Raw genomic sequence first — 23,626 nt, 5'->3', positions numbered from 1 at the left:
ATGGATGACGCTGTGACGATGCAAATGGCTTTGACTCGTGAAGTCCTTCGAGCAAATATCGCACTTGTAAGGTTTGACCCCGCTATGGTTGGCTTTATGCGATATCAGACGAAATCGACGCGTGAATCCAACGCCGCATTCGTCGCAAATGAAGCGTTTGATGCGACTCTCTCCGGTGTGAGTTTTCAAGTGTTGTTTCATTAAAAACTAAATGGTGCGAGAAAGTGCTAGCGATTAAACTCTAATTAAACTGAGTATTTAATTAACTTTAATTGATTTCCACACTAGGAATGCTTAAGAGCAGCGTCAAATATTTATTGTAGTATAGATTCGTGTTTAAGCGTCTTATCGAGAATAGCTGAATACGAAAGATAATCTCAATGTCGCTCAATTTAACTAAATATAAATAAAAATAATTTAATTTTAAGTGAATTTTATTAAAAGGTTTAAAACTGGTCGTAGTAACTAGTGGTGGGCGCCTGTTGGTTATAAAACTGTTGTTGGGTTCCGTAATTAAAATACTCTTGTCCCGTCGCTGTTTCCGCTACCGATTTTGTTTGACTTTGAGCTTCGGGTTCCACTTTCTTTTTGCTAACCTTCTGTCGGTTACCATCTTTATTATGGGTCCGTAAATGCACCGTTAAATTGTATCGTTGACTGAATTTTTTTTGGCAAATTTCGCATTGATGGGGTCTCTCCCCGGTATGGGTTAACACGTGAAGATCCAACTTTGTCCGATGACCGAATTTTTTTCCGCAAATATCGCATTTGTGCTTTTTGTCGCCCGTATGAATTCGCGAATGCGATAAAAGGGTGGCGCTCTGTTTGAAAGCCTTTCCGCAAACGACGCATAAATGTCGTCTGACGTCCGTATGAGTGACGCGATGAACCTCCAAGGTTGATTTCCGCGTGAAACCCCGTCCACAAACTTCGCAGACGAAAGGTCGCTCGCCCGTGTGCTTTCGTCTGTGAATGTTCAGGTAACCTTTTTCGGTGAATCCCAATCCGCAGATTTCGCACATGAAAAGCGGTTTTCCGGTATGTATTGTCATGTGACGTTTCAAGATGTACTAAGGTAGATAAAACATTTTTAAAAAATGATATTCGCCTTAATTTTTGAACCTCGATCGCTAATGTAGATTTCCACACTTACGACAGCTTTCAATAGAAATAACCATAGTCATATTAATGGTAAACTAGTTTATTTTTAAATAGCTTTAATGATCGCCCTCTTCACGCTCAAATCAGCATGAAAAGGAACAGTTCACGCTAGTACAAATAACTGGGGTTAGAACTTTGAACGTAAAAATGAATGTGTAATCCGAACTTATCCAACCAGCGGTTTATTTATTCTGCCGGCGAAATTCGCGTAATTAAAACTGACTGTAATAACTAGTCGAAGGCCCCATGAACGCTTGCTGATACCCAAAGCTAAAAAAATCATCTCTATGAGCCGCCGCGGTTTCTGCAAACATTTGTTCTTCTTGTTTTCGCAAATCACTCTTTTTGCCTTCGGACTTTCGCAAATCTTTCCGCGCCCCATCTTTATTATGAGTTCGCAAATGCACCGTTAGATTATATTTCTGGCTGAAACGTTTTCCACAGACTTGACACTGGTGAGGACGTTCACCAGTATGCGTCAGAGAATGGAGTTTCAGTTTATCGCGAATGGCGAAACATTTTCCGCAAATTTCGCATTTGTGAGGTTTAAAACCCGTATGGGAACGAGTATGTTGTAACAAAGCGGAATCCGTCGTGAAGGATTTTCCGCAGAAGGTGCAAAGAAAGGCTTTAATACCGGTGTGTACGACGGAATGACGTTCGTAGACGAATTTTTTGGCGAAACGTTTTCCGCAGATTTCGCATTCGAACGGTCTTTCGCCCGTGTGTTTCCGCTTGTGGACCGTTAGGTTTCCCGAATGCGAAAAACCTTGTCCACATATTTCGCACACGACACGACCTTCTCCGGTATGCGTTCTCATGTGTTGTTTCAGACCGTTCTATAGACGAACAATGTTAAACATACGTTACGGTTAACAAACATTAAAAAATGCAAATGAAAAGCAATGTCTGAAGCTAAGCCTTGGACGTAATTGTTTGGCCCTTTAAAACTGATCAATTTGTCTTTCAAGTACAAACGGTAACACGGCGATTTCCACACTACGCCCAAGTTATGTCTGAGTTAAGCGCGAGCCCTTTCTTTTAGTTATAGGTCAAAGGTTACCAAGTGGATGTCACCAGCCAATTAAGGCTTCGTTTATTTAACGCATTAACTAAGAAAATATACATTCATTAAATGAATTGGGAGAAATTTGGGGTTGGTCAGAAATAAACCTCGTGTCCCACAATTCACCTGACCAGGTGAATGCTAAATTAATAAACGCTTAAAACTGTTTGTAATAATTATCAGTTGGTGGCTGGTATCCAAAGGGGAAATAACTGACGCCAGCGTTATCGGGAAAAAATCGTTCATCCGCGGCGGAAAATCTATTGGGATTATTTCGCAAAAGGCTTTCGGCATCTTCGATAACGACGCTGTTTTCGGCTCCCCTCGATGACGTAGTCGTTGGTTCGTTTTTCTTCCTTCGGGCGGAAGTGGAAGCGGAAGTGGTGGGGACGTCTTTGGATCCGTGCGTGCGCTTGTGCAAAGTCAAGGAATGTTTTTGCGTAAAACGCTTCAGGCAAATTTCGCACTGATGCGGCTTCTCTCCCGTATGCGTTAATCGATGCAATTTCAGTTTCTTGGCGAAGGCGAAAGCTTTTCCGCACGTTTCGCAAGTATGTGGTTTGTAGCCCGTGTGAATTCGCATGTGCTCTTGAAGACTACCGCTGAGCGAAAAGGATTTTCCGCAAACGTTACAGAGATGGGGTTTAAGTCCGGTATGCGATAAATTATGCCGCTCTAAATTGGCTTTTTTCGCAAAGGCTCGGCCACAAAGTTCGCAGACGAAAGGCCGTTCGCCAGTATGTTTTCGCTTATGGACGTTGAGAGCGGAAGCGATGGTGAAACCTTTCCCGCATACTTCGCATTGATGCGGTCTTTCGCCCGTATGCGTCAACGAATGGAGGGCCAATTTGCGCGGAAACGGGAAAGATTTTCCACAAATTTCGCAGGTGTACGGGTTGTTCCCGGTATGAATTCGCATATGTTCTTGAAGGCTGCCATTATGAGTGTAGGATTTTCCGCAAACGGTGCAAAGATGCGGTCTGGCTCCGCTATGCGACAAACCGTGACGAACTAAATTGGATTTCTTAGCGAAATCTTTGCCGCAGAGTTCGCATTGGAAGGGGCGTTCCCCGGTGTGTCGCCGATTGTGAATGACCAAGGAGGCTCTGCGAGCGAAGGCCTGACCGCAAACTTCGCAGGCGATATGTTTTTCACGTGTTTGTCCGCTGTGTGTTTTCATATGACGCTCCAGCATTCGCTATGAAACGAGATTTCAGTTAAATGCCCACAAGTACAAAGAGGAACCCAAACCAATAAGTCCCCCCTCCCTTTCCACACTGACACAATGCTTAAGACAGTCCCACTTTTTATGGCAATTAATTTATATTCAAAAGGAATTACACCTAAAATCATTTATTTTACAAACTTATTCAATAATTATTTCTACACCTTGGGCCCACCAAAGTATCCCGGAACATTTTTGGGGGTTGCACGTGACCTTGGACTCGAGAATAGCCCCGTCCCCCTTGATCTTTAATTAAAAGTTCGAGTAATAAGTTTCATTTTGAGGATGAGTACTCTGTTGTTGTTGTTGTTGGTAGCCAAAAGTGAAGTATCCGACTCCGGATGTTTCGGAAACAAAACGTTCATCGGCGGACGACGGAAATCTGCCCGAACTATTCCGCGCCGCGCCATCTACATTTTCCGCTTCTTGACTTTTAGTTTCGGTGGCGGATCTGGGGAATGAAAACTCTTTCTTCTTTCTAACACGGACGTCTTTGCCGTGCGTGCGCATGTGCAAAGTCAAGGTATATTTCTGCGTGAAACCTTTATGGCAAATATGGCATTGATGGGGCTTCTCACCCGTATGAGTTACCAAATGCAAAGCCAGTTTCCGCGCGAAAACGAATGATTTTCCGCACGTTTTGCAAGCGTACGGTTTATCTCCCGAATGCGCGGTGCGAACGTGTTCTTGAAGGTTTCCGCTATGAGGGTAAGATTTACCACAAACGGTGCATAGATGAGGTCGGGCTCCCGTATGCGATAAGTTATGTCGCGCGAAGTTGGATTTTTTCGCAAAGTCTTTTCCGCAGATTTCGCATTGGTAGGGGCGTTCCCCGGTGTGCTTTCTTTTGTGAATGACCAGAGAGGCGGCCAAGGCGAAGACTTGCCCGCACGTTTCGCAAACTAATTTCTTTTCACGCGTTTCTCCCGTATGAGTTTTCACGTGTCGTTTCAACATTCGCTATTAGAAGTTAATTAAGATTAAATTTATTAGAACGGGTGAAATTTCCACACAACAAAATGCTTAAGAACTCCAGGTCGAAAAATACCACGTTGTAGAATATTAAGTCGAAGCTTTAAGATAGTAACTTAAAAACGTATTTAAAAAAATTGTATGGCCTTATAACTGTTGGTAATAATTTTCAGGCGCAAACTGGGGGTAGCTAAAATAGCCGGCGGTATTATTTTCAGCAAATATTCTAGTAGCTGCGGAAGAAGTTACGGTAGAGCTGGGTTCCCCGCTGATCGGGTTCTCATTTGGACGTTGTTGGTTCCGCCGCGAATGAGATCGAGCGTGCGTTAAAACGCTATGTCTCTGCGTAAAACCTCTTCCGCATATTTCGCAATGATGGGGTCGTTCACCCGTATGAATTAACGCGTGGGTCGTCAGTAATTTCCGCGTCGTAAAAGCCTTTCCACAAGTTTCGCATTTATGAGGTTTGATACCTTTATGCGACATGGTGTGAACGTTTAAATTCGGGGCATGCGCGAAGGATTTGCCGCAAATGGTGCATAAGAAAGGTCGTTCTCCGCTGTGAATAACGCGATGCGATTTGTAATTAGCTTTTTTCGCGAAATCCTTTCCGCACGTTTCGCATTTGAACGGTCTTTCGCCCGTGTGTTTTCGCACGTGGATTTTCAAGTCTCGAGCGTTGGCGTAACCTTTTCCGCAAATATCGCATAAATTCTTCTTAATTCTTCCGTCGACGTGCGTTTCGACGTGCGATTTAAGGACGTGCTGGTAGGCGAACCCTTTCCCACATATTTCGCATTGATAGGGTCTTTCCCCCGTGTGTTTTCGCTTGTGGACAGTCATCTTGGTCAAGTTCGCGAAGCCTTGGCCGCACAACTCGCAGATGAATGGCTTTAATTTGCTTTCGCCCGTGTGACTTTTCAAGTGTTGTTTTAACGTTCGCTAAAAAAGGGGCGGGGACACAAACCATGTTTTTTCAACTCTAACTCAAATTTCCCGTCGACCCTTTCAAAATAATCCGAAGATTTCCACACAGAAATGCTTAAGGACATTTAATTAACACTAGATAATATTTTAATACAAAAATAATTCTCAATGTGAACGCGTTAATAAAGTTACATCTGTTGGTAATAGTTTTGCGATGGTTGATAAGCAAAATTAAAATAGCCGGCGTTGGAGTTGGCGGATTCCGTTGACGTTACCGTCGTCGTATTCCGCCTTTCCCTAGATTGTCCCGAATTTACTTTACCAACTGATTTTTTACTCTTATTAGAAACCGGGGCGTTATCTTCCATAGTCTGGCCCTCGCGGTTAGTGTGCGTTCGCATATGAGTTTTCATACTCTGCTTTTGCGAAAAACCCCTTCCACAAACCTCGCAGGCGTAAGGCCGTTCGCCCGTATGAACTCTGATATGCGTCGTTAACAATATTTTCGTTTTGAACTTCTTTCCGCACGTTTCACATTCGTGGGGTCTATAACCCATATGCGAAAGCGTATGCGATCGCAAAACGGCTCTGTGTTTGAAGGCTTTGCCACAAACGGAGCAGACGTAAGATCTCTCCTCAGTATGTATGTTCAAATGGCTTTTATAGCTATCTTTGCGACCGAAATCTTTATGGCAAAATTCGCATTTGTAAGGTCTTTCGCCCGTATGTTTTCGCTTATGTTCGTTTAGCTCGCGGGCCTTGGCGAAACCTTTTCCACACGCATCGCATAAATGCGTTTTTTTAACTCCGCCACGAGTGTGAATTTCGGCGTGTTCTCTTAGCACGTGCTTGTAGTTGAATCCTTTGCCACAGAATTCGCATTGATACGGTCTTTCGCCCGTGTGAGTACGTTCGTGAATGGCCAACTTGGTGCCGTTCGCGAAGCCTTGGCCACAATATTCGCAGATGCGAGGCTTGAGTCGCGTTTCTCCCGTATGGCTTCGCAAATGTTGTTTAAAAGTTCGCTAAAGAATGCAGAGTACAGCTTTAATTTAACCTAAATCAGTTAGGCCTAACTTCACTGAAATCGTGAGAGAGTAAATTTCCACACTAAAAATGTTCAACCGCTCTTAATACTTCATAATAGCAATGATGTTACAAAATGGAATTTTACATGGTATTTTAGAATCAAAAATAAGTCTAGAGTTACTCGAAATTGAAGTAATCAATACCGGCGGAATTATCCCCGAACAATTCCGCCGGCGTATTTTTCTCGGGCGAAAGTCGCCGCGCCTTCCCGTGCGTTTTCGTGTGAGCTTTCAAACTCTGCTTCTGATTAAATCCCTTCCCACATATTTCACATGTAAACGGTTTTTCACCCGTGTGAATCATATTATGTCGCGTCAGTAATCTCTTTATGGTGAAACGTTTTCCACAGGTTTCGCATTGAAAAGGTCTGAACCCGGTATGAGTGCGCATATGCGTTTTGAGCGAGCAGCCTTGGGTGTAAGACGCTCCGCAAATATCGCATTTATGAGCTTTGACACCCGAGTGAACGACGGCGTGTTTCTTAAGAACCGTATTACTAGTAAAAGATTTTCCGCAAACTTCGCATTGAAACGGTCGTTCACCAGTGTGAACTCGCAAGTGAATTTCGAAACCGTGACGTAATATAAAACCCTCGTGACATATTGAACATACGAAGGGTTTCTCCGTAGTCAAGTCGTGAGTTTTCATGTGTTGACGAAGATTATTCTAAAGGGAATTAGTTTAACAAAGAGCATTAATATTTTAATTTTAATTTAATTGGGCCATAGATGTTAGATTTCCACACTGAAAAATGCTCTCAGATTGAGTCAGACCCTCACCGGACCAATATAAACTTTAAGGTAACGCGATGAGTGAAAACCCGGCTTTAAAATGTTGATAGATCAAGCTCGATTTTCACGCGGCAATTTAAGGTTAGTAAGTTTTATAAATCTAAATAGCAATTATGATTTAAATGATTTTAAATGATTTAAAACTTGGGGACAAATTACTTACCGTTCAATCTGTCGAAGAAGGAAAGAACTCAACGCTGTTCAAATCAGAACTCGAAAATACCCACGAGGTTAAATCAGAACTCGAAAATACCCCCTAATTATAGGTTTAAATAGGACACTAAAATATTAATTTTTCTTTTTCTTATTTTTTTAAGAAACAGTACTGCAAACAGGGGCCGAGTAATTAAGCAGAATGTTCAAAAAACATACTCCCCCTCCCATCCATAGGAATGGTTTGGAAGCAAATTTTCGTTTATAAATTTAAGTAAGTGTATACATAAGTTGATAAGTCGTTAAGTTCGACTCCCCCCCTACATTGGCGTGTAGTATTGCTGATAACCGAAATTAAAGTAACCGACGGCTCCAGTCGCCGCCTCAGCGAAGAATCTCTCATCGTGGTGGTCCTCCGCTGTTTTGGGCAATTGCCGGCCTCGCTGCAATCCGCTACTTTCCCCCAAAACCGCCACGTTACCCTCGAAATTCGCAGTCGGCGCTTTTTTCCGCGATTTTTCTTTATTGTGCGTTCGCAAATGCACCGTTAAGTTATATTTTTGGCTGAATCTCTTATCGCAAATTTCGCACTGGTGTGGTCTTTCACCCGTATGCGTTAGCTTGTGCAATTGCAATTTCTCTCGAACGACGAAAGCCTTTTCGCAAATATCGCATTTATGCGGTCTGAATCCCGTGTGAGTGCGAATGTGAGTTTGCAGCGAGGCGTTCTGGGCGAATGATTTGCCGCAATGAACGCACAAGTGCGACTTAACGCCGGTATGAATGGCGGCGTGTTCTTGCAGAACGAATTTCGTGGCGAAATCTTTTCCACAAACGGCGCATTGAAACGGACGGAAACCCGTGTGTTTTCGTTTGTGAATGTTCAGGTATCCGGATTGAGTGAAACCTTGTCCGCATATTTCGCACATGTATCGTTTCAGGCCCATTTCGCCCGTGTGAAATTTCATGTGACGTTTCAGATTCCGCTATGAGAGGTATATATCATAATCAATGTGTTAAAACAAACAAGCGTCAAATCGCAAACGTTACTGGACCATCGATTCACACACTAGAAATGCTTAAGTTTCTCTTTGTCAATAAAACTAAACCATTTTGTATCAAGAGCGCCTCTATCTACTTCAGAAGTTCATAAATATTCCCCCATTTAGAAGTAAGATATTTTAATGCTAGGAAGTCGTTTCTCAGAGGTTACAATAAATCAAAACGGTTCGGGTGGAACCGTATCATGTTTCACCATCTTAAAACTGGTGATAGTAATTTTCAGGAGGTACCATCGTTGGTAACTGATATCCGAAATTAAAATAATTGGATCCGGCCGCCTCGGTAAAGGCCCGTTCTTCAGCCGACTGAATTTTTTTCCGCGACGAATTTTTCCCACCACGCGAAGTCGAAGGTTGTTGATCAAGGTCCGGGAATTGAGCTCCGCCGGAAGTGGCCATTCTTCGCCCCTTTTCTTTCGCGTGAGTACGCATGTGAACCGTCAAATTGTATTTTTGACTGAACCTCTTGTTGCAAATTTCGCAGCCGTGAGGTCTCTCGCCGGTATGCGTCAACAAATGCAGGCGGTATTTCTCTTTGACGGCGAAGGCCTTTCCACAAATTTCGCATTTGTGAGGTTTATATCCGGTGTGACTTCGCGTGTGCATTTGCAAGGTGGCGTTTTGCGCGAAAGATTTTCCGCAGTGAACGCACAAGTAGGCCTTTTCCGCGTCGTGAATGGCCGAGTGTTCTTGCAAGACGTATTTCGTCGAGAAACTTTTGCCGCAAATATCGCATTGGAAAGGTTTGAATCCGGTATGTTGTCGTTTATGGACGTTCATGTTGCCGGAATTGCTGAATCCTTTTCCGCATATTTCGCAAACGCAACGTTTCTCGCGTTTTTCGCCCGTATGTAGTTTCATGTGTTCTTTCAGGCGCGCCTATTAAGAGTGTATATATTTAGTAATAGTTAACGAGTCATGATTTTTATCACAAGACAAATGCTTAAGTTAAATTCCAACAGTGACAACCAATTGGGTACGCTTTCAATTATTTTTCGGCAACTTCAAAGTCTACGATTTGCTTTAATCCCGATTGAAAAGCAGGTTTTTTGTAGGGTTAATTTAAAAGGCTTAAAATTTATCCATAACTAATTGATTGATTCAACTAAACTAATTGTAAAGTCAACAGAAATTAAGCGTAGTATCTGTTCTATGTCTCCGTCCATATACCCAGTTAATTTTATGAATTTTATCCTAAATATCTTACGAAAATATCCCAGAAATTTCAGAGTTAAAAACATTTACAGATACGTGTAAGTAAAATGAGGGTATTCAATATCAGTGGCTAATTCCGCCTTCGTTTCCGCCATGGATGGGGGCGAAATACGTTCTTCGGAAATGGCGCTTTCATTGTTCTTCCGCCGTTTGGCGTTCGGGTTTCTCTTCCTTCTAGATTTTTCCCCCGTATGTACTCGCGTATGTTCATCCATGTTATACTTTAAAGCGAAGGCCTTATGGCAAACGGCGCACTTGTACGGTTTTTCGCCGGTATGCGTACGCGTATGGAGAACCAAATGATGTCCCATGGTAAAGGCCTTGTCGCAATACTGACATTTATACGGTTTTTCTCCCGTATGCGTACGCGTATGCAAATTCAAATTACTCTGACTTATAAAAGTCTTTGGACATACTTTACAAGTAAAAGGTCGTTCTCCGCTATGAGTACGTTTATGGTAATCCAAGTAGTACTTGAATTGAAACCTTTTGCGACACACGTCGCATTCGAAAGCCAATTCACCCGTATGGGTTTTTTCGTGAGCGACTAAATTACTTTTGCTGATGTAACTCTTGTCGCAAAATTGACAATGATGAGTTCGATGACTGGGATCGAGTCGCGTTCTCCAGCCACGTGACCCGCTCTGTTCGCACTCGTGAATTCGCGCGTGATGACGCAAATTCCTAACTGTGGTGTACCGTTTTCCGCAGACCTGGCATTGATACGATTCATCGTTGGAATGCAATCTCTGATGAGCGAGAAGCGAGGCGCTTTGCGCGAAAGATTTTCCGCAGGTCGTGCAAAGGTAGGCTTTAACCCGGCTATGGACCACCTGATGCTTCTTCAGCACGTGTTGATAGTTGAAACCTTTGCCGCATATTTCGCATTGATAGGGTCTTTCTTCGGTATGCGTTCTTTGGTGAACGCGTAAAATCGAGATGTTTTTGAACAACCTGCCGCAATCTTCGCAAACGACACTGGCTTCCGTCGAGTGCAACATTTTCTCATGCCGATTAAGACAAAGCTAGGCCCAGAGTGGAAGTTAAGTTATTGCAATATTTATAATAGTGTAGAGCTTTCCACACTAAATGCTTAAGGGATAATGCAACCTCGATCTACGTTGTTTCGAAGACAAATAAAAATAATAATTTAAGAGTAATGATTTCATTTTATCCAGTATTAATTAACATATCTCATTAAATCTAACCCAAACATTCAATAACAAAATTTGAAATAATCCACGTCCGAAGTCTGACTGAAAATCGGTTCCGGTTGCGTCGAGCTACTTCCGGTAGCACCTTGGACGTTTTCTGGTACAATGACGTTGGCTTTCCGTGTCCCGGCTTCTTTAAAGTGAGTCCGGGTGTGAACGGTCAAGTTGTATTTTTGGCTGAATCTTTTATTGCAGATTTGGCAACCATGGGGTCTTTCTCCGGTATGCGTCAACAAATGCAGACGGTATTTCTCTTTAACGGCGAAAGCTTTTCCGCAAGTTTCGCATTTATGAGGTTTGAAGCCGGTATGCGTTCGCAAATGCGATTGCAAAGCGGAATTATTAACGTAGGCTTTACCACAATGGACGCAGAGATGAGGTTTAGTTCCGGTATGCACCACCAAGTGGTTTTTCAAAATGGTTTGATCGGCGTACGATTTTCCGCAAATCTCGCAAACGAAAGGTCGTTCGCCCGTATGTTTTCGGACGTGGACTGTCAAGTAACTTTTTTGCGTGAAACCCTGGCCACACATTTCGCAGACGAAACGCTTCAGCAGCCTTTCACCCGTATGAATCTTCAAGTGTTTTTGCAAACACGACTATAATGAATGGAGGGGCGAGGGTTAAACTTTTTAAGTCAATTTATTTACTTTGTTCAAGATTTCCACACTAAAAATGCTACTAGGGACTCAATTGGGTTGAAATTTAAATTGAACTATTACTAGGAAAAAAAAAATCGTTAAGTTTTTCTAGAACTGGCCCGGATAGTAATTGGAAGGGGGTACCACGGTCGTCGCGTGCGACGGGTAGCCAAAATTAAAGTAACCTGGTTGATCCATGAATGTCTTGTCGCGAGAAGACTGGCCCGATTGATTTCCGTCGTAATTGGAGCCGACAACCGTCTCTCGACTAGACTTCTTCTTGGGCAACGTGACCGTCTCGCGATTGTGCGTTTTCATGTGAATTTTCACGTTGTACTTTTGAGTGAAGCATTTTCCGCATACTTCGCACTCGTGAGGTTTTTCACCGACGTGCGTCATGACGTGAAGTCGGAGTTTCCGAGGACTGTTAAAACTTTTTCCGCACGTTTCGCATTTATGAGGTTTGTAGCCAGTATGGCAAGACATGTGTCGGCTCAAACCGGACCGTTGTCGAAAAGCTTTGCCGCAATACGTGCACAGATGCGGTTTCAAACCAGTATGGAGAGAGACGTGAATTCGTAAACTGTGCTTTCCAGTGAAACTCTTTCCGCACGTTTCGCATTGAAACGGTCTCTCGCCCGTGTGCTTTCGCATGTGAACTAGGAAATAGGTGTTCTGAGTGAAGCCCTGTCCACACAAATCGCAGACGAATTTTTTAAGACGGCTCTTGCCGCTATGAATTTTCATGTGGTTTTTCAAACAATGCTATATATTTCGGAAAATTCCCATATTAGATAAGGATTAATCAACTAAATCAGATTTCCACACTATCAATACCATAAAGAGAGCCGATCAATTACTTGGAACGTAATTTATTGAAACTAAATACCGTTTGAAGTAAGAAATGAAAAAAGAAAGAATAGGTTCGCGAACCCTAAAGCCGAGAAATTTCGCGACAGCCGGGTCAATATTGACCAGTATAGAAACTGGTCGATGGTTGATATCCAAAATTAAAGTAACCCGGTCCGAAGACATGTTCCTCCGAAGTGGTAACTCGTTGATTCCAACGACTCGGTTCGTCAACTTCATCTTTAAGGAGGGGGCCTTGGGTGTCCGATTTCTTGGCGGAAGAGGCTTTTCTATCGCGATTATGCGTTTTCATGTGAATCTTCATGTTGTGCTTTTGAGTAAAGCGTTTATGACAAACGTGGCATTCGTGGGGCTTCTCTCCGACGTGCGCCATGACGTGCAGTCTCAAGGCTCGGGGAGTGTTAAAACATTTGGAGCAGGTCTCGCACTTGTGCGGTTTGTAGCCAGTGTGTCGCGTCATGTGAATATCCAAGTTACACGTGCGACTGAAAGCCATTCCGCATATCGTACACAAATGAGGTTTGATTCCCATGTGCAGATTGTTGTGTAATCTCAAGTTGTTCTTGCCGGCAAAGGCTTTGCCACATATTTGACATTGAAAGGGCTTTTCGCCAGTGTGCTTTCGTTTATGGACCATGAAGTAGGTGTTTTGCGTGAAACCTTCTCCGCAAGTTTCGCAGACGAAACGTTTTTCACGCGCTTTTCCCGAATGAGTTTTCATGTGCGTTTTTAAAGATCCCTTAAAATAAACGTTATAAAATTAATAATGATTTTAAATCATAGATTGAGATTTCCACACTATAAATGAATATCAACTTCTTCAAACGTTCAACGAAATGAAAATTACGTTTATAAGGAAGTCCCGTACTTGGGAGTCATTATTATAGGGTTACGTTATCTTTATTTCTAGAAAATTTCCCGGTGAGATTCTTATGACAAAAACAGATCATGTTAATAGTAATTGGAATACTGTTGATAACCAAAATTGAAATATCCGGCGCCAACTGCATCAGCGAGCAACTTCTCGTTGGAAGAACAACTGGGTTGAGCCTCGCCTGTTGTTGTTGTACCTTCTTCATGCTTAGTTAGTTCTTTCTTAGAGGGCGTATTTCTTTGTCGTTTGGGTACGGTTATGGCCTGGCGATTATGAGTCTTCATGTGAATTTTAACATTATGTTTCTGGATGAATCGCTTCTTGCAGACTTGACACTCGTGGGGCTTCTCACCCGAATGCGTCATGACGTGAAGTCTGAGGGCTCTTCCCGTGTTAAAACATCTTTCGCACGTTTCGCATTTATGAGGTTTGTAACCCGTATGTGTCGTAGTGTGAAGCGACAAACTAGAAGCGGTGCGAAAAGATTTTCCGCAAACCGTACACAGATGCGGTCTGACTCCGGTGTGTACCATCTCGTGTCGACGCAAACTAGTCTTGCCGCGGAACGCCTTTCCACAGACTTCGCATTTGAAGGGATTTTCGCCCGTGTGTCTTCTCGAGTGAATGGTCAGATATATTTTTTGACGGAAACTATCGCCGCATTTTTCGCAAACGAATTTTTTCTCGGGCTTTGTGCCGTCGTGCGTTTTCATATGTTCTTTCAAACTTTGCTTTAAATTAAATAAATAATACGAAATTAGGATCAATAAATTTACAATTATTCTGGGTCAAGATTTCCACACTCGAAATGCTAATTTTAATACTTCAAAGGTCCTGATATCACGTGACCTTCCAAATTTATAGCGTTTTTCAGTTCCCCCTTTGTCGGTGAACAAAATAAACCCAAGAGTATTTTAAAATTGTCCAGAGTTATAATATGGTTGGTATGCAAAGTTAAAATAGGACACGTTGGATGGAGCATCTACGAGTACTTTATCATTAGTACAACTAGGTTGAGCCTCAGTTGTTGTAGAGCCTCCCTCAATAGGATCTTCCTTCACGGAAGATGTTTTCCGTTTCGAAAGCGTTACCGCCTGGCGATTATGCGTCTTCATGTGAATCGTCACGTTATAACTTTGCGTGAATTTCTTTCCACATACTTGACACTCGTGCGGTTTCTCACCCACGTGAGTCATGACGTGAAGTCGAAGCGCTCTGGCCGTGTTAAAACATCTTTGGCACGTTTCGCATCTATGTGGTTTGTAACCGGTATGCGATAACGCGTGTCGATTCAAACTGGATCGCAACCGAAAAGAATTTCCGCAACACGAGCATAAATGAGGTTTTTCGCCAGTGTGAACGGATTCGTGTCGTAGTAAACTCGTTCTTCCCGTAAATCCTTTGCCACACGTTGAACATTGAAACGGTTTCTCGCCCGAATGTCTTCGAGAGTGAACTTCGAGGTAGACTTTTTTCGCGAAGCCTTGTCCGCATATTTCGCAACTGAATCGCTTCTCGGGGCCATTTCTATTATGAGTTTTCACGTGTTCTTTCAAATGTTGCTTTAAACGTAAATTATTAAAAGGAACGCTGTTTAAGATAACGCTACGAAAATGTGCTTACGCGATTTCCACACTAATAAAATGCTATTCGGAAAGCGTGTGAAAATAATAGATATCATAAATTTATAAAGATCATAAGTTCCAAGACTGCTACAGTCCGCAGGCCTTACTCTAGTGGACGGACATTCAAAACTATTTGATAAGTAGCATTTAATTCTGTTATATACATTTTGTTTTCTTGAAAATAATTTTAGAATTGTCCTGAATAGTAATTTGAATACTGCTGATATCCAAAATTGAAATATCCCGAGCCAACCGTATCAGCTAGCAACTTGTCATTGGAAGAACAACTAGGTTGAGCCTCTGTTGTTGTTGTTGTCGTTGCAGTTGTAGCTTCCTCAATACTTTCTTCTTTCTTGGAGGAAGAGGTCTTTCGTTTCGATGACGCCGTTAATGCCTCGCGATTATGCGTTTTCATGTGAATTTTCACGTTATATCTCTGCGTGAATTTCTTGCCGCATACTTGACACTCGTGAGGTTTCTCGCCCACGTGAGTCATCACGTGAAGTCTCAGAGCTCTTCCGGTATTGAAACATCTTCCGCACGTTTCGCATTTATGGGGTTTGTAACCCGTATGAGAGGTTGTGTGTCGATTCAAAGTTGATCGCAAACGGAAAGAATTTCCGCAAATCGTACACAGATGAGGTTTTTCGCCGGTGTGAATCGATTCGTGTCGTAATAAACTTGACCTTCCGCGGAACGCTTTTCCACAGACCTCGCATTGAAACGGATTTTCGCCCGTGTGTTTTCTCGAGTGTATTGTCAGATATATTTTTTGACGGAAACTATCTCCGCATTTTTCGCAAATGAATTTTTTTTCCGGGATTTTTTCGCCGTGCGTTTTCATGTGTTTTACCAAATATTCCTTTAAATAAATAACACACACACACGAAATTAGGGACAAGGAACGAAATTGCAAAAAACATTTTCGAGATTTCCACACTTGTAATGCCAAATTTAATCATTCAAATCCAAAGATCATTCGCGTACCCTTTCCGTCGCGTTTTTCTTATACAAGATTTACAAGTTTAGTTATCAGATTGAATTGAATTGAAATTTGCAGGGTTTTTATGACAAGAGTCTAGAATTGTCCCCCGTAGTAATTGACAGGTGGTTGATAACCAAAATTAAAGTATCCCGAACCAGCGGCCTCTAAAAGTAACGGTTGCGATTCGGCGTTGTTGGCGTTAGCGTTATTTCTGGATGCCTTTGGTTTGGAGCTGATGCTTTCTCTATTGGGGTTATGAGTTTTCATGTGAATCTTCATGTTATTCTTCTGCGTAAAGCATTTTCCGCATACTTGGCATTCGTGCGGTTTTTCACCGACGTGCGTCATGACGTGATGCCTCAGGGCGCGAGGAGTGTTGAAACTTTTCGTGCACGTTTGACATTTATGGGGTTTGTAACCGGTATGCGAGGACATGTGCAGATTCAAACTGGATTTTTCGCGAAAAGCTTTACCACAAATGGTACATAGATGAGGTCTCAATCCAGTGTGAACGGATCCGTGTCTCAACAAATTCGTTTTACCGCGAAACGATTTTCCGCAGACGTCGCATTGAAAGGGGTTTTCGCCCGTGTGCTTTCGCACGTGGACAGTCAGGTAGACGTTTTTCGAGAAGCCTTGACCGCACGTCTCGCACACGAAACGTTTCTCGGGTCCATTTCTCTTATGAGTTTCCAAATGCTCTTTTAGAGATCGCTTCAAATAAATAATTCAAAATTGGTCCTGTTAATTTTTGGGGAACGCATGTTTACAGAGCCACGAAGATTTCCACACTACTAAATGCCCCAACTTTGAAAACATTCCGCGTCTCAGAACAGTGTATCTTTAACGAAAACCGCGCCACATGAATTTCAATTCTATTTTTGAAAAATAAAGTGTAAGTGCTACCAGAAAGTTTTTGGTCTACAAATAATCTTACTACATAACAGGGTTAGCCCTTTTCTATCAATAAAATAAGCATTATGGTTATTTTCTAATATTTAAATTTTATCAAATGTGTTTCGGAAATCAAAATAAGTAGTACAGTTTGTAGTTTGAACGAAATGAAGTCTAAAACTGGCCGGAATAGTAATTAACAGAGGGTTGATAACCAAAATTAAAATAATCTATGCCAGCTGTTTGGGCGAAAACTTTTCCGGCGGAAGAAGCGGAGGCTTGGCCGCTTTCCGTCGCCGTATTATTATTATCGCGCGTATTTTTGGCAACCGATTTTCCCTTCTTAACTTTATCACGATTATGAGTTTTCATGTGAACCGTCAAGTTATATTTTTGAGTGAAACGTTTTCCGCAGACTTCGCATTCGTGCGGTCTTTCGCCGAGATGCGTCATGACGTGAAGTCTCAGTTTTCGCGGACTAACGAAGGATTTTTCGCATCGGTCGCATTTATTCGGTTTATATCCGGTATGCGTTCTGACGTGCATCATGAGAGCGGCGCTTTGGGCGAAAGATTTGCCGCAATTCGTGCAGAGATGTTCTTTTTGTCCCGTATGAAGTTTTTCGTGTCGCAGCAAATGGGCTCTTCCTCGGAATCCTTTCGAGCAGAATTGGCATTTGAAGGGTTTTTCGCCCGTATGTGATCGCATATGAACCAAGAAGTAGCAGTGACCCGCGAACCGTTGTCCGCACGTTTCGCAAACGTATTTCTTCTCGGGCCCCAATCCGCTATGAGTTTCCATGTGCCTCTTTAAAACGTACTTTAAAAAATAAATGGGAAATTTAAGGTATTAGCGTCGGCTTTGTGTCTTCAGAGCTTTTAGATTTCCACACTAAATGAAAGAGCCAGATCAAAAACTTTATTTATCGCGACTGAATTTCGCAATATACATTTTAAAAGGGGCCTGAATAGTAATTGACCGTTGCCGGATACCCAAAACTGAAATATCCCACCCCTGCAGTCGCTTCAGCAAAAACCCTATCGGCGGAAGAAGTAGGTTGCGAAGGCTGTTCCGCCATATTTACGCCTTCGTTATCCGCTACGGAAGATTTTTTCCGTCTCGTAACACCGACGGTTTTCTCGCGATTATGAGTTCTCATATGAATCGTCATATTATATTTTTGAGTGAAACGTTTCCCACAAACTTGACACTCGTGCGGTTTTTCGCCCATATGCGTCATAACGTGAAGTTTCAGTTTCCGGGGACTGATAAAACATTTTCCGCACGTTTCGCATTTATGAGGTTTATATCCGGTATGGGAGGAAGTGTGTCGATTCAAACCACACGCGTCTCGAAAGGCTTTTCCGCAAATGGTACATAAATGAGGTTTCATTCCGGTATGTAGAGACGCGTGTTTTCCCAAGCTCTGTTTTCCGCCGAAGCTTTTTCCGCAGGTTTCGCATTGAAAGGGTTTTTCGCCCGTGTGTTTTCGCACGTGAACGAGAAGGTACGTGTTTTGAGTGAAACCTTCGCCACAAATGTCGCAAACGAATCGTTTCTCGCGGGCAATCCCCGAATGAGTTTTCATATGGTTCCTTAGCGATACCTAAACGTAATTGCAAAGGCTATTGTCAATTTAAAACTAACGTCTCTACAGATTTCCACACTAAAATGCCCAGGTTTTCCGCCTAAGTTTATCAAAACACGCCTCTATACCCGTAATACATACGAAATACCATCCTTCATTTTAAAAACCCCTCGGCCCGACGCTGGTATAGTGTCCCTCCCCTTCTACCCAAGTTATTTTAGAAAAGGGTCAAGTCATAAATCTTAAACTTTAAAACTTTTTGCTTTAATTATTTACATTTGCTGGTAATAATTTCCAGGTGGCAAAAACGGTGCCTGATAACCGAAATTAAAATAACTCGGACCGGAAGACGCGGTCGTTTCTACAGATTGCGCCATATCGCTAGGGTTTTCCGCCACGGAATCTTTTTTCCGTTTATCCGTACCACGATCTTTATTATGCGTTCGCAAATGTATAGTTAAATTATGTTTCTGAGCGAAAGCCCTGGAGCACACGTGACATTGGTGCGGTTTAACGCCCGTATGAGTTAAATCGTGAAGTTCCAACTTTTTACGCGTCACGAAGCTTTTTCCGCAAGTCTCGCATTGATGGGGTTTATGATCGGAATGCGTTAAAGAGTGTTGTCGCAAATGTTGGCTTTGAGCGAAAGATTTTCCACAAACCATACACAAGTACGGTTTGCTGTCGGTGTGAATGACGAAATGCATTCGTAAACCGTCTTTGGACGTGAAACCTTTTCCGCAAATTTCGCAGATGAAAGGTTTTTCGCCGGCGTGCTTCCGTTTGTGAAGTAAAAATGACTTATTCAGCGGAAAACCTTCGCCACACAGATCGCAGACGAAACGTTTCACGCGGTTTTCGCCGGTGTGCGTTCGCATATGTTGGCGGAGGTTTCTCTAATAAATAATACAATAGGCTAGGGTTACTTTAAAATTCGATGACGGAAAAAATGAAAGACTTCCACACTAGGAATGCTTTAGAAATATTAAGTACTGGCGCATTTTTAATACTATAATAAAATTACGTAACAACGCGAGCGAGAAATTTAAAAGTTAAAAAAATTATTGTTTACAATTGAGTGTAATAATTGGTAGGCGGTACCATGGCCGCTTGTTGATACCCGTAATTAAAATAATCAGTCGCGTTATTGTAATCGCCAAATGGTGCCGAAGTCGGTTGTTGTTGCTGTTCCCGGGTCACTTCCGGTTCCGTCGCGGAAGAAGTTGTTTGAGCCGTCACACCCAATTTCTTCCTCGATCTTCTCCCTTTCCCGTTGGCGGATTTCGTTTTCCGCGGCGGTTTATCGGGATTGTGCGTTCGACTATGGGCCATCAAATTAGTCTTGACCGAAAATCCCTTTTGACAGATTTCGCATTGGTATGGTTTTTCGCCCGTATGAGTTCGCATATGAACCATCAAGTTATTACCGACGGCAAATCGCTTATCGCAAACTTCGCATTTATAGGGTTTTTCGCCGTTATGCGTTCGCATATGCAAAGTCAGTTGGTTACTCAAGGTGAACCTCTTGGGGCACATTTCGCACAAGAAGGGTCTCTCTCCCGTATGGGTGCGACGGTGCGCGACTAGCTGGGAACTTTGAACGAAACGTTTTTGGCAAACGTCGCATTGGTGAGGCTTTTCACCCGTGTGAATGCGAACGTGTCGATTGAGTCTCTCCCGAGTCAAGAAACAACTTCCACACGATTCGCACTGATGTGGTTTCAACCCGGCGTGCGATTTCAAATGTCGTCGCAAACCGCATGCTTGGGCGTAAGATTTGCCACATAACGTGCATAAATGCGATTTCATTCCGTGGACTTCTCTGTGCTTCTGCAACGAGTTCTTGCCAGTGAATTGCTTGTCGCATAAATCGCAAGGGTAAGGTCGTTCCCCCGTATGTCTTCTCTCGTGAATATTCAAGTAGGTTCGTTGCGTGAAACCCTCTCCACACATTTCGCAGACGAAACGTTTTTCGCGGCTCTCTCCCGTATGCGTTTTCATGTGAGCTTTCAAACATTGCTAAATCGGAATTTTAGATTCAATTTTTAGTTAACGGGATAAATATAAAAATTTCCACACTAGGAATGCTAAAGAGAACCAATCATCAACTCTTTTTCAAATGATGAATTTTATTAAAAAGTTCATTAAGTTCAAGTTCAAAAATGCTGTCTTATAGCTGATTGTAGAAGTTACCAGTTGGTGGTACTACGGGTGTTTGGTAACCAAAATTAAAATAACCAGGACCAGTATATTCGTTAAACGGTGGTTGAGCTGGTACCCTGTCTTTTGGAGGGTCAGTATTTTCGCAGGGTTGTTCAGTCGCAACAGTTGCGACTGCGACGGGTGTGGCTTTTTTATTCTTATTGGGAATGTACCTCTTTCTAGCCCTTTCCCCTCGATGCGTGCGCATATGGCAAGTTAGAGTTCCCTTTTGCGTGAAGCTTTTTTCGCATAATTCGCATTTGTAGGGCTTCTCGCCGGTGTGCGTCACCATATGTTGCTTGACTTTATCGCGGGTTCCAAAACCTCGGCCACAAACTTCGCATTTATGAGGTTTTTCGCCGGTATGACTGCGAACGTGCGCGTCTAAGCTATTCTTGTTGGTGAAGGACTTGACGCACATATCGCATTGAAACGGTCTCTCGCCGGTATGATTTCGCATGTGCAATCGCAGTTGGTCCTTCAAGACGAATCGCTTTTCGCAATATTCGCAACGGAACGGTCTCTCGTCCGAATGAAAACGTTGATGAACTTTTAAATGGATTTTCTGCGAAAATTTCTTTTCGCAAAAATCGCATTGGTAGGGCTTTTCCCCCGAATGCGTTCGCGCGTGAGTCGTTAATGAGGTTTTTTGCGAAAATATTTTTTGGCAGACTTTACATTGAAAGGGGTGATTGCCCGGGGCGTGTATGGCGGCGTGTTGCGTCAAACGTTGCCGCGACTGATAGGCTTTGCCGCAAATTTCGCAGACGTAAGAACAATTGGGGTTGCCGGGAACTCCGTGCGATCGCATGTGTCCTTGCAAAGTCCAGCTTTGCGCGAAAGATTTGCCGCAAACGGTACAAAGATAGGCCTTAATTCCGCTATGCACGACCGAATGTTTCTTTAGCACGTGTTGATAGTTGAAACCTTTTCCGCAAACTTCGCATTGGTAGGGCCGATTTCCGGTATGCGTCAATCGATGAACTTCGAGCCCTCGTTTACCATTCACTTCCTTGCCGCAAATTTCGCAAACGACTCGATCCTTTTCCGTTTGCGAATGAATTATTTGTTTGTGCTTACGCAGCGTGATCTGTAAAGGGGGTGCAATGCAATACGTCACTCCTTTTTTACTTCCCCCAGATAGCCAGACAGATTGAACTATAAATGCTTAAGTTAACCCAGAGCAACGTACGTTAGCCAATAGAGCAATGGCAATTGTTAGAGCGAAGAAGTAAGTCAACATTAGATAACATGAGAAAATTTCATATATTACTTTCTTATAAGTAATTATCTACATTTGAGTATAATAAGCTACGGATGGCGTGTGATATACTAATTCGACAAAATTGCCGTCGCTAATAACCGCGGGTTCCTCCTCTAAGGTTTCCGGCAAATCCTGGCTGACAATTTCAGTCTGCGATTTAATTTCAGTTTGCGTTTTCTTGAGGCGCGATCTCTGCCCAGCGTGGGTTCGCGCGTGTCCATCTAGCGTGGCCTTTTGTCCGAAGCCTTTCTGGCAAATATGACACTTGTAAGGTCTTTCGCCCGTATGCGTCACCATGTGTTGTTTGACTTTATCTCGAGTTCCGAATCCTCTTCCGCAAACCTGGCATTTGTGATTCTTTTCGCCCGTGTGACTTCGCATATGGGCGTCCAAACTGGTGCGATAACCGAATCCCTTATCGCAAAGTTCGCATTTGAAAGGACTATCACCCGTATGAACGCACATGTGTGCCGTTAAACTAGCTTTAACCGTAAATTTCTTCGGGCATAATTGACATTGGTAGGGACTTTCGCCCGTATGCGTCAGCGAATGCGAAACCAACTGCCATCTTGAATGGAAAACACGTGACTTTAATGTCACTACTCGAGGCTCGTTCAGATTATGCAATTATTTATAAACAATCGCTTTATCAAAATAATTGCACAATGTGAACGAGACTTTAGTTCGACCATAAGTCGATTATCAATGAAAAGTAGGTTGTTTTTACGTTTTAGCGAATTCTTTTCCGCATGTTTGGCATTTGTGGGGTTTTTCGCCTGTATGGCAAGTGGCGTGATCATCCAACAACTTCTGACTTCTGTAAGCCTTATGGCATACTTGACACTTGTGATTCTTGTAACCGCGTTCGATTCCGTTATGGGTGTTAACGTGTTCTTGTAGCGACCATGCCCTGGTAAAAGATTTACCGCAAATGGTGCAGAGAAAAGCCTTAATTCCGCTATGTACGACGGCGTGTTTCTCCAAGACTTGCTTATAAATAAAACCTTTGCCGCAAATCTGACATTTAAAGGGTTTTTCGTCGCTATGTTTTAGCGAGTGTTGCTTTAACCCCGATATCTTGGTGTAACCCTGTCCGCAGATTTCGCAAACGAATCTTTTCGCCGGTTTTTGAGCGTGCCGCTTTTCGTGAAGTTTCAAGTAATGCTAAATAAATAAATGGGATTTTTCTTTTTGAAATTACCAACTAGTTATTTAATTTTTCCACACTAAAAATGCTTCATCGAGGGAAGATCTATTTTAACGAATGATTAATTAGGAATCTAATAAAATATTTTACAATTAAACGCGCTACATTGGATTATAGTAAGTTCCATGGGGTAAAACGGGGGGCTGGTAGGATCCGTAATACATAAAACTAGCTTCCGCGTGAAATTCGGGTTGATCATCGGTTGCAGCGGATGTCCCAGCCCCGGATGTACTTGTCGCCGAGGCGGCTTTGGCGCGAGGATCCTTGGGGTCCTTTTTCCTGGGTTTCCTACGTGACTTCTCACCAGTGTGAGTTCGAGTGTGCGCCGTTAGGTTATATTTCAAAGCGAAGGCCTTATCGCAAGTCTCGCATTTGTAGGGCTTTTCGCCAGTGTGAGTACGCGTATGAACGACCAAGTGATGACTCATGGCGAAGGCCTTATCGCAATAAGCGCATTTGTGAGGTTTGACGCCCGTGTGGCTGCGCTTGTGCAGATTAAAGTGACTTTTGGTGGGGAAATCTTTCCCGCAGACTTCGCATTGATAGGGTCTTTCGCCCGTATGAGTTCGTTTGTGAATGTTCAGGTAGGTTCCGTGCGTGAA

At 42.9% G+C, this 23,626-nt stretch overlaps 3 protein-coding genes across 3 annotated transcripts in view; all 3 read right to left on the bottom strand.

The window, feature by feature from the left end:
• Positions 1 to 2,228: 2,228 nt before the first annotated feature.
• LOC149618085 (uncharacterized) overlaps positions 2,229 to 23,626 on the bottom strand; it is a 44,021-nt gene continuing 22,623 nt past the window's right edge. The window contains exon 2 of the mRNA XM_089854142.1: positions 2,229 to 3,425. Within this exon, the coding sequence (XP_089710268.1) occupies positions 2,385 to 3,422 (1,038 nt within the window). The 5' untranslated portion in view covers positions 3,423 to 3,425 and the 3' untranslated portion in view covers positions 2,229 to 2,384. The remainder of the gene's footprint in view (positions 3,426 to 23,626) is intronic.
• The window catches only part of LOC149618081 (uncharacterized), a 138,792-nt gene continuing 118,745 nt past the window's right edge, over positions 3,580 to 23,626 (bottom strand). Inside the window, exons 9-17 of the mRNA XM_089853868.1 lie at positions 7,709 to 8,370; positions 7,395 to 7,402; positions 7,220 to 7,233; positions 6,562 to 7,106; positions 6,429 to 6,432; positions 5,543 to 6,376; positions 4,573 to 5,366; positions 4,501 to 4,525; positions 3,580 to 4,412 (exon numbers count right to left, since the gene is read on the bottom strand). Coding sequence (XP_089709994.1) covers positions 3,705 to 4,412; positions 4,501 to 4,525; positions 4,573 to 5,366; positions 5,543 to 6,376; positions 6,429 to 6,432; positions 6,562 to 7,106; positions 7,220 to 7,233; positions 7,395 to 7,402; positions 7,709 to 8,370 — 3,594 coding nt within the window. The 3' untranslated portion in view covers positions 3,580 to 3,704. The remainder of the gene's footprint in view (positions 4,413 to 4,500; positions 4,526 to 4,572; positions 5,367 to 5,542; positions 6,377 to 6,428; positions 6,433 to 6,561; positions 7,107 to 7,219; positions 7,234 to 7,394; positions 7,403 to 7,708; positions 8,371 to 23,626) is intronic.
• Positions 17,660 to 18,369, bottom strand: LOC149618087 (uncharacterized). The gene has a single exon (XM_089854146.1). It carries the CDS (start codon positions 18,349 to 18,351, stop codon positions 17,716 to 17,718), a length of 636 nt encoding a protein of 211 aa, XP_089710272.1. The 5' UTR covers positions 18,352 to 18,369; the 3' UTR covers positions 17,660 to 17,715.

This window comes from Phalangium opilio, unplaced genomic scaffold (genome assembly GCF_054372755.1).
Source record: "Phalangium opilio isolate 3A_F unplaced genomic scaffold, DU_Popi_V2 ptg000209l_1, whole genome shotgun sequence".
Classification (NCBI taxonomy): domain Eukaryota; kingdom Metazoa; phylum Arthropoda; class Arachnida; order Opiliones; family Phalangiidae; genus Phalangium; species Phalangium opilio.
The sequence above is the reverse complement of the archived record's forward strand: the minus strand, read 5'-3'. Positions and strand labels throughout refer to the sequence as shown.

Excerpts from the sequence above, each read along its gene's own strand:
- LOC149618087 (XM_089854146.1), bottom strand. The coding sequence starts at position 18,351 with ATGAAAACTCATTCGGGGATTGCCCGCGAGAAACGATTCGTTTGCGAC.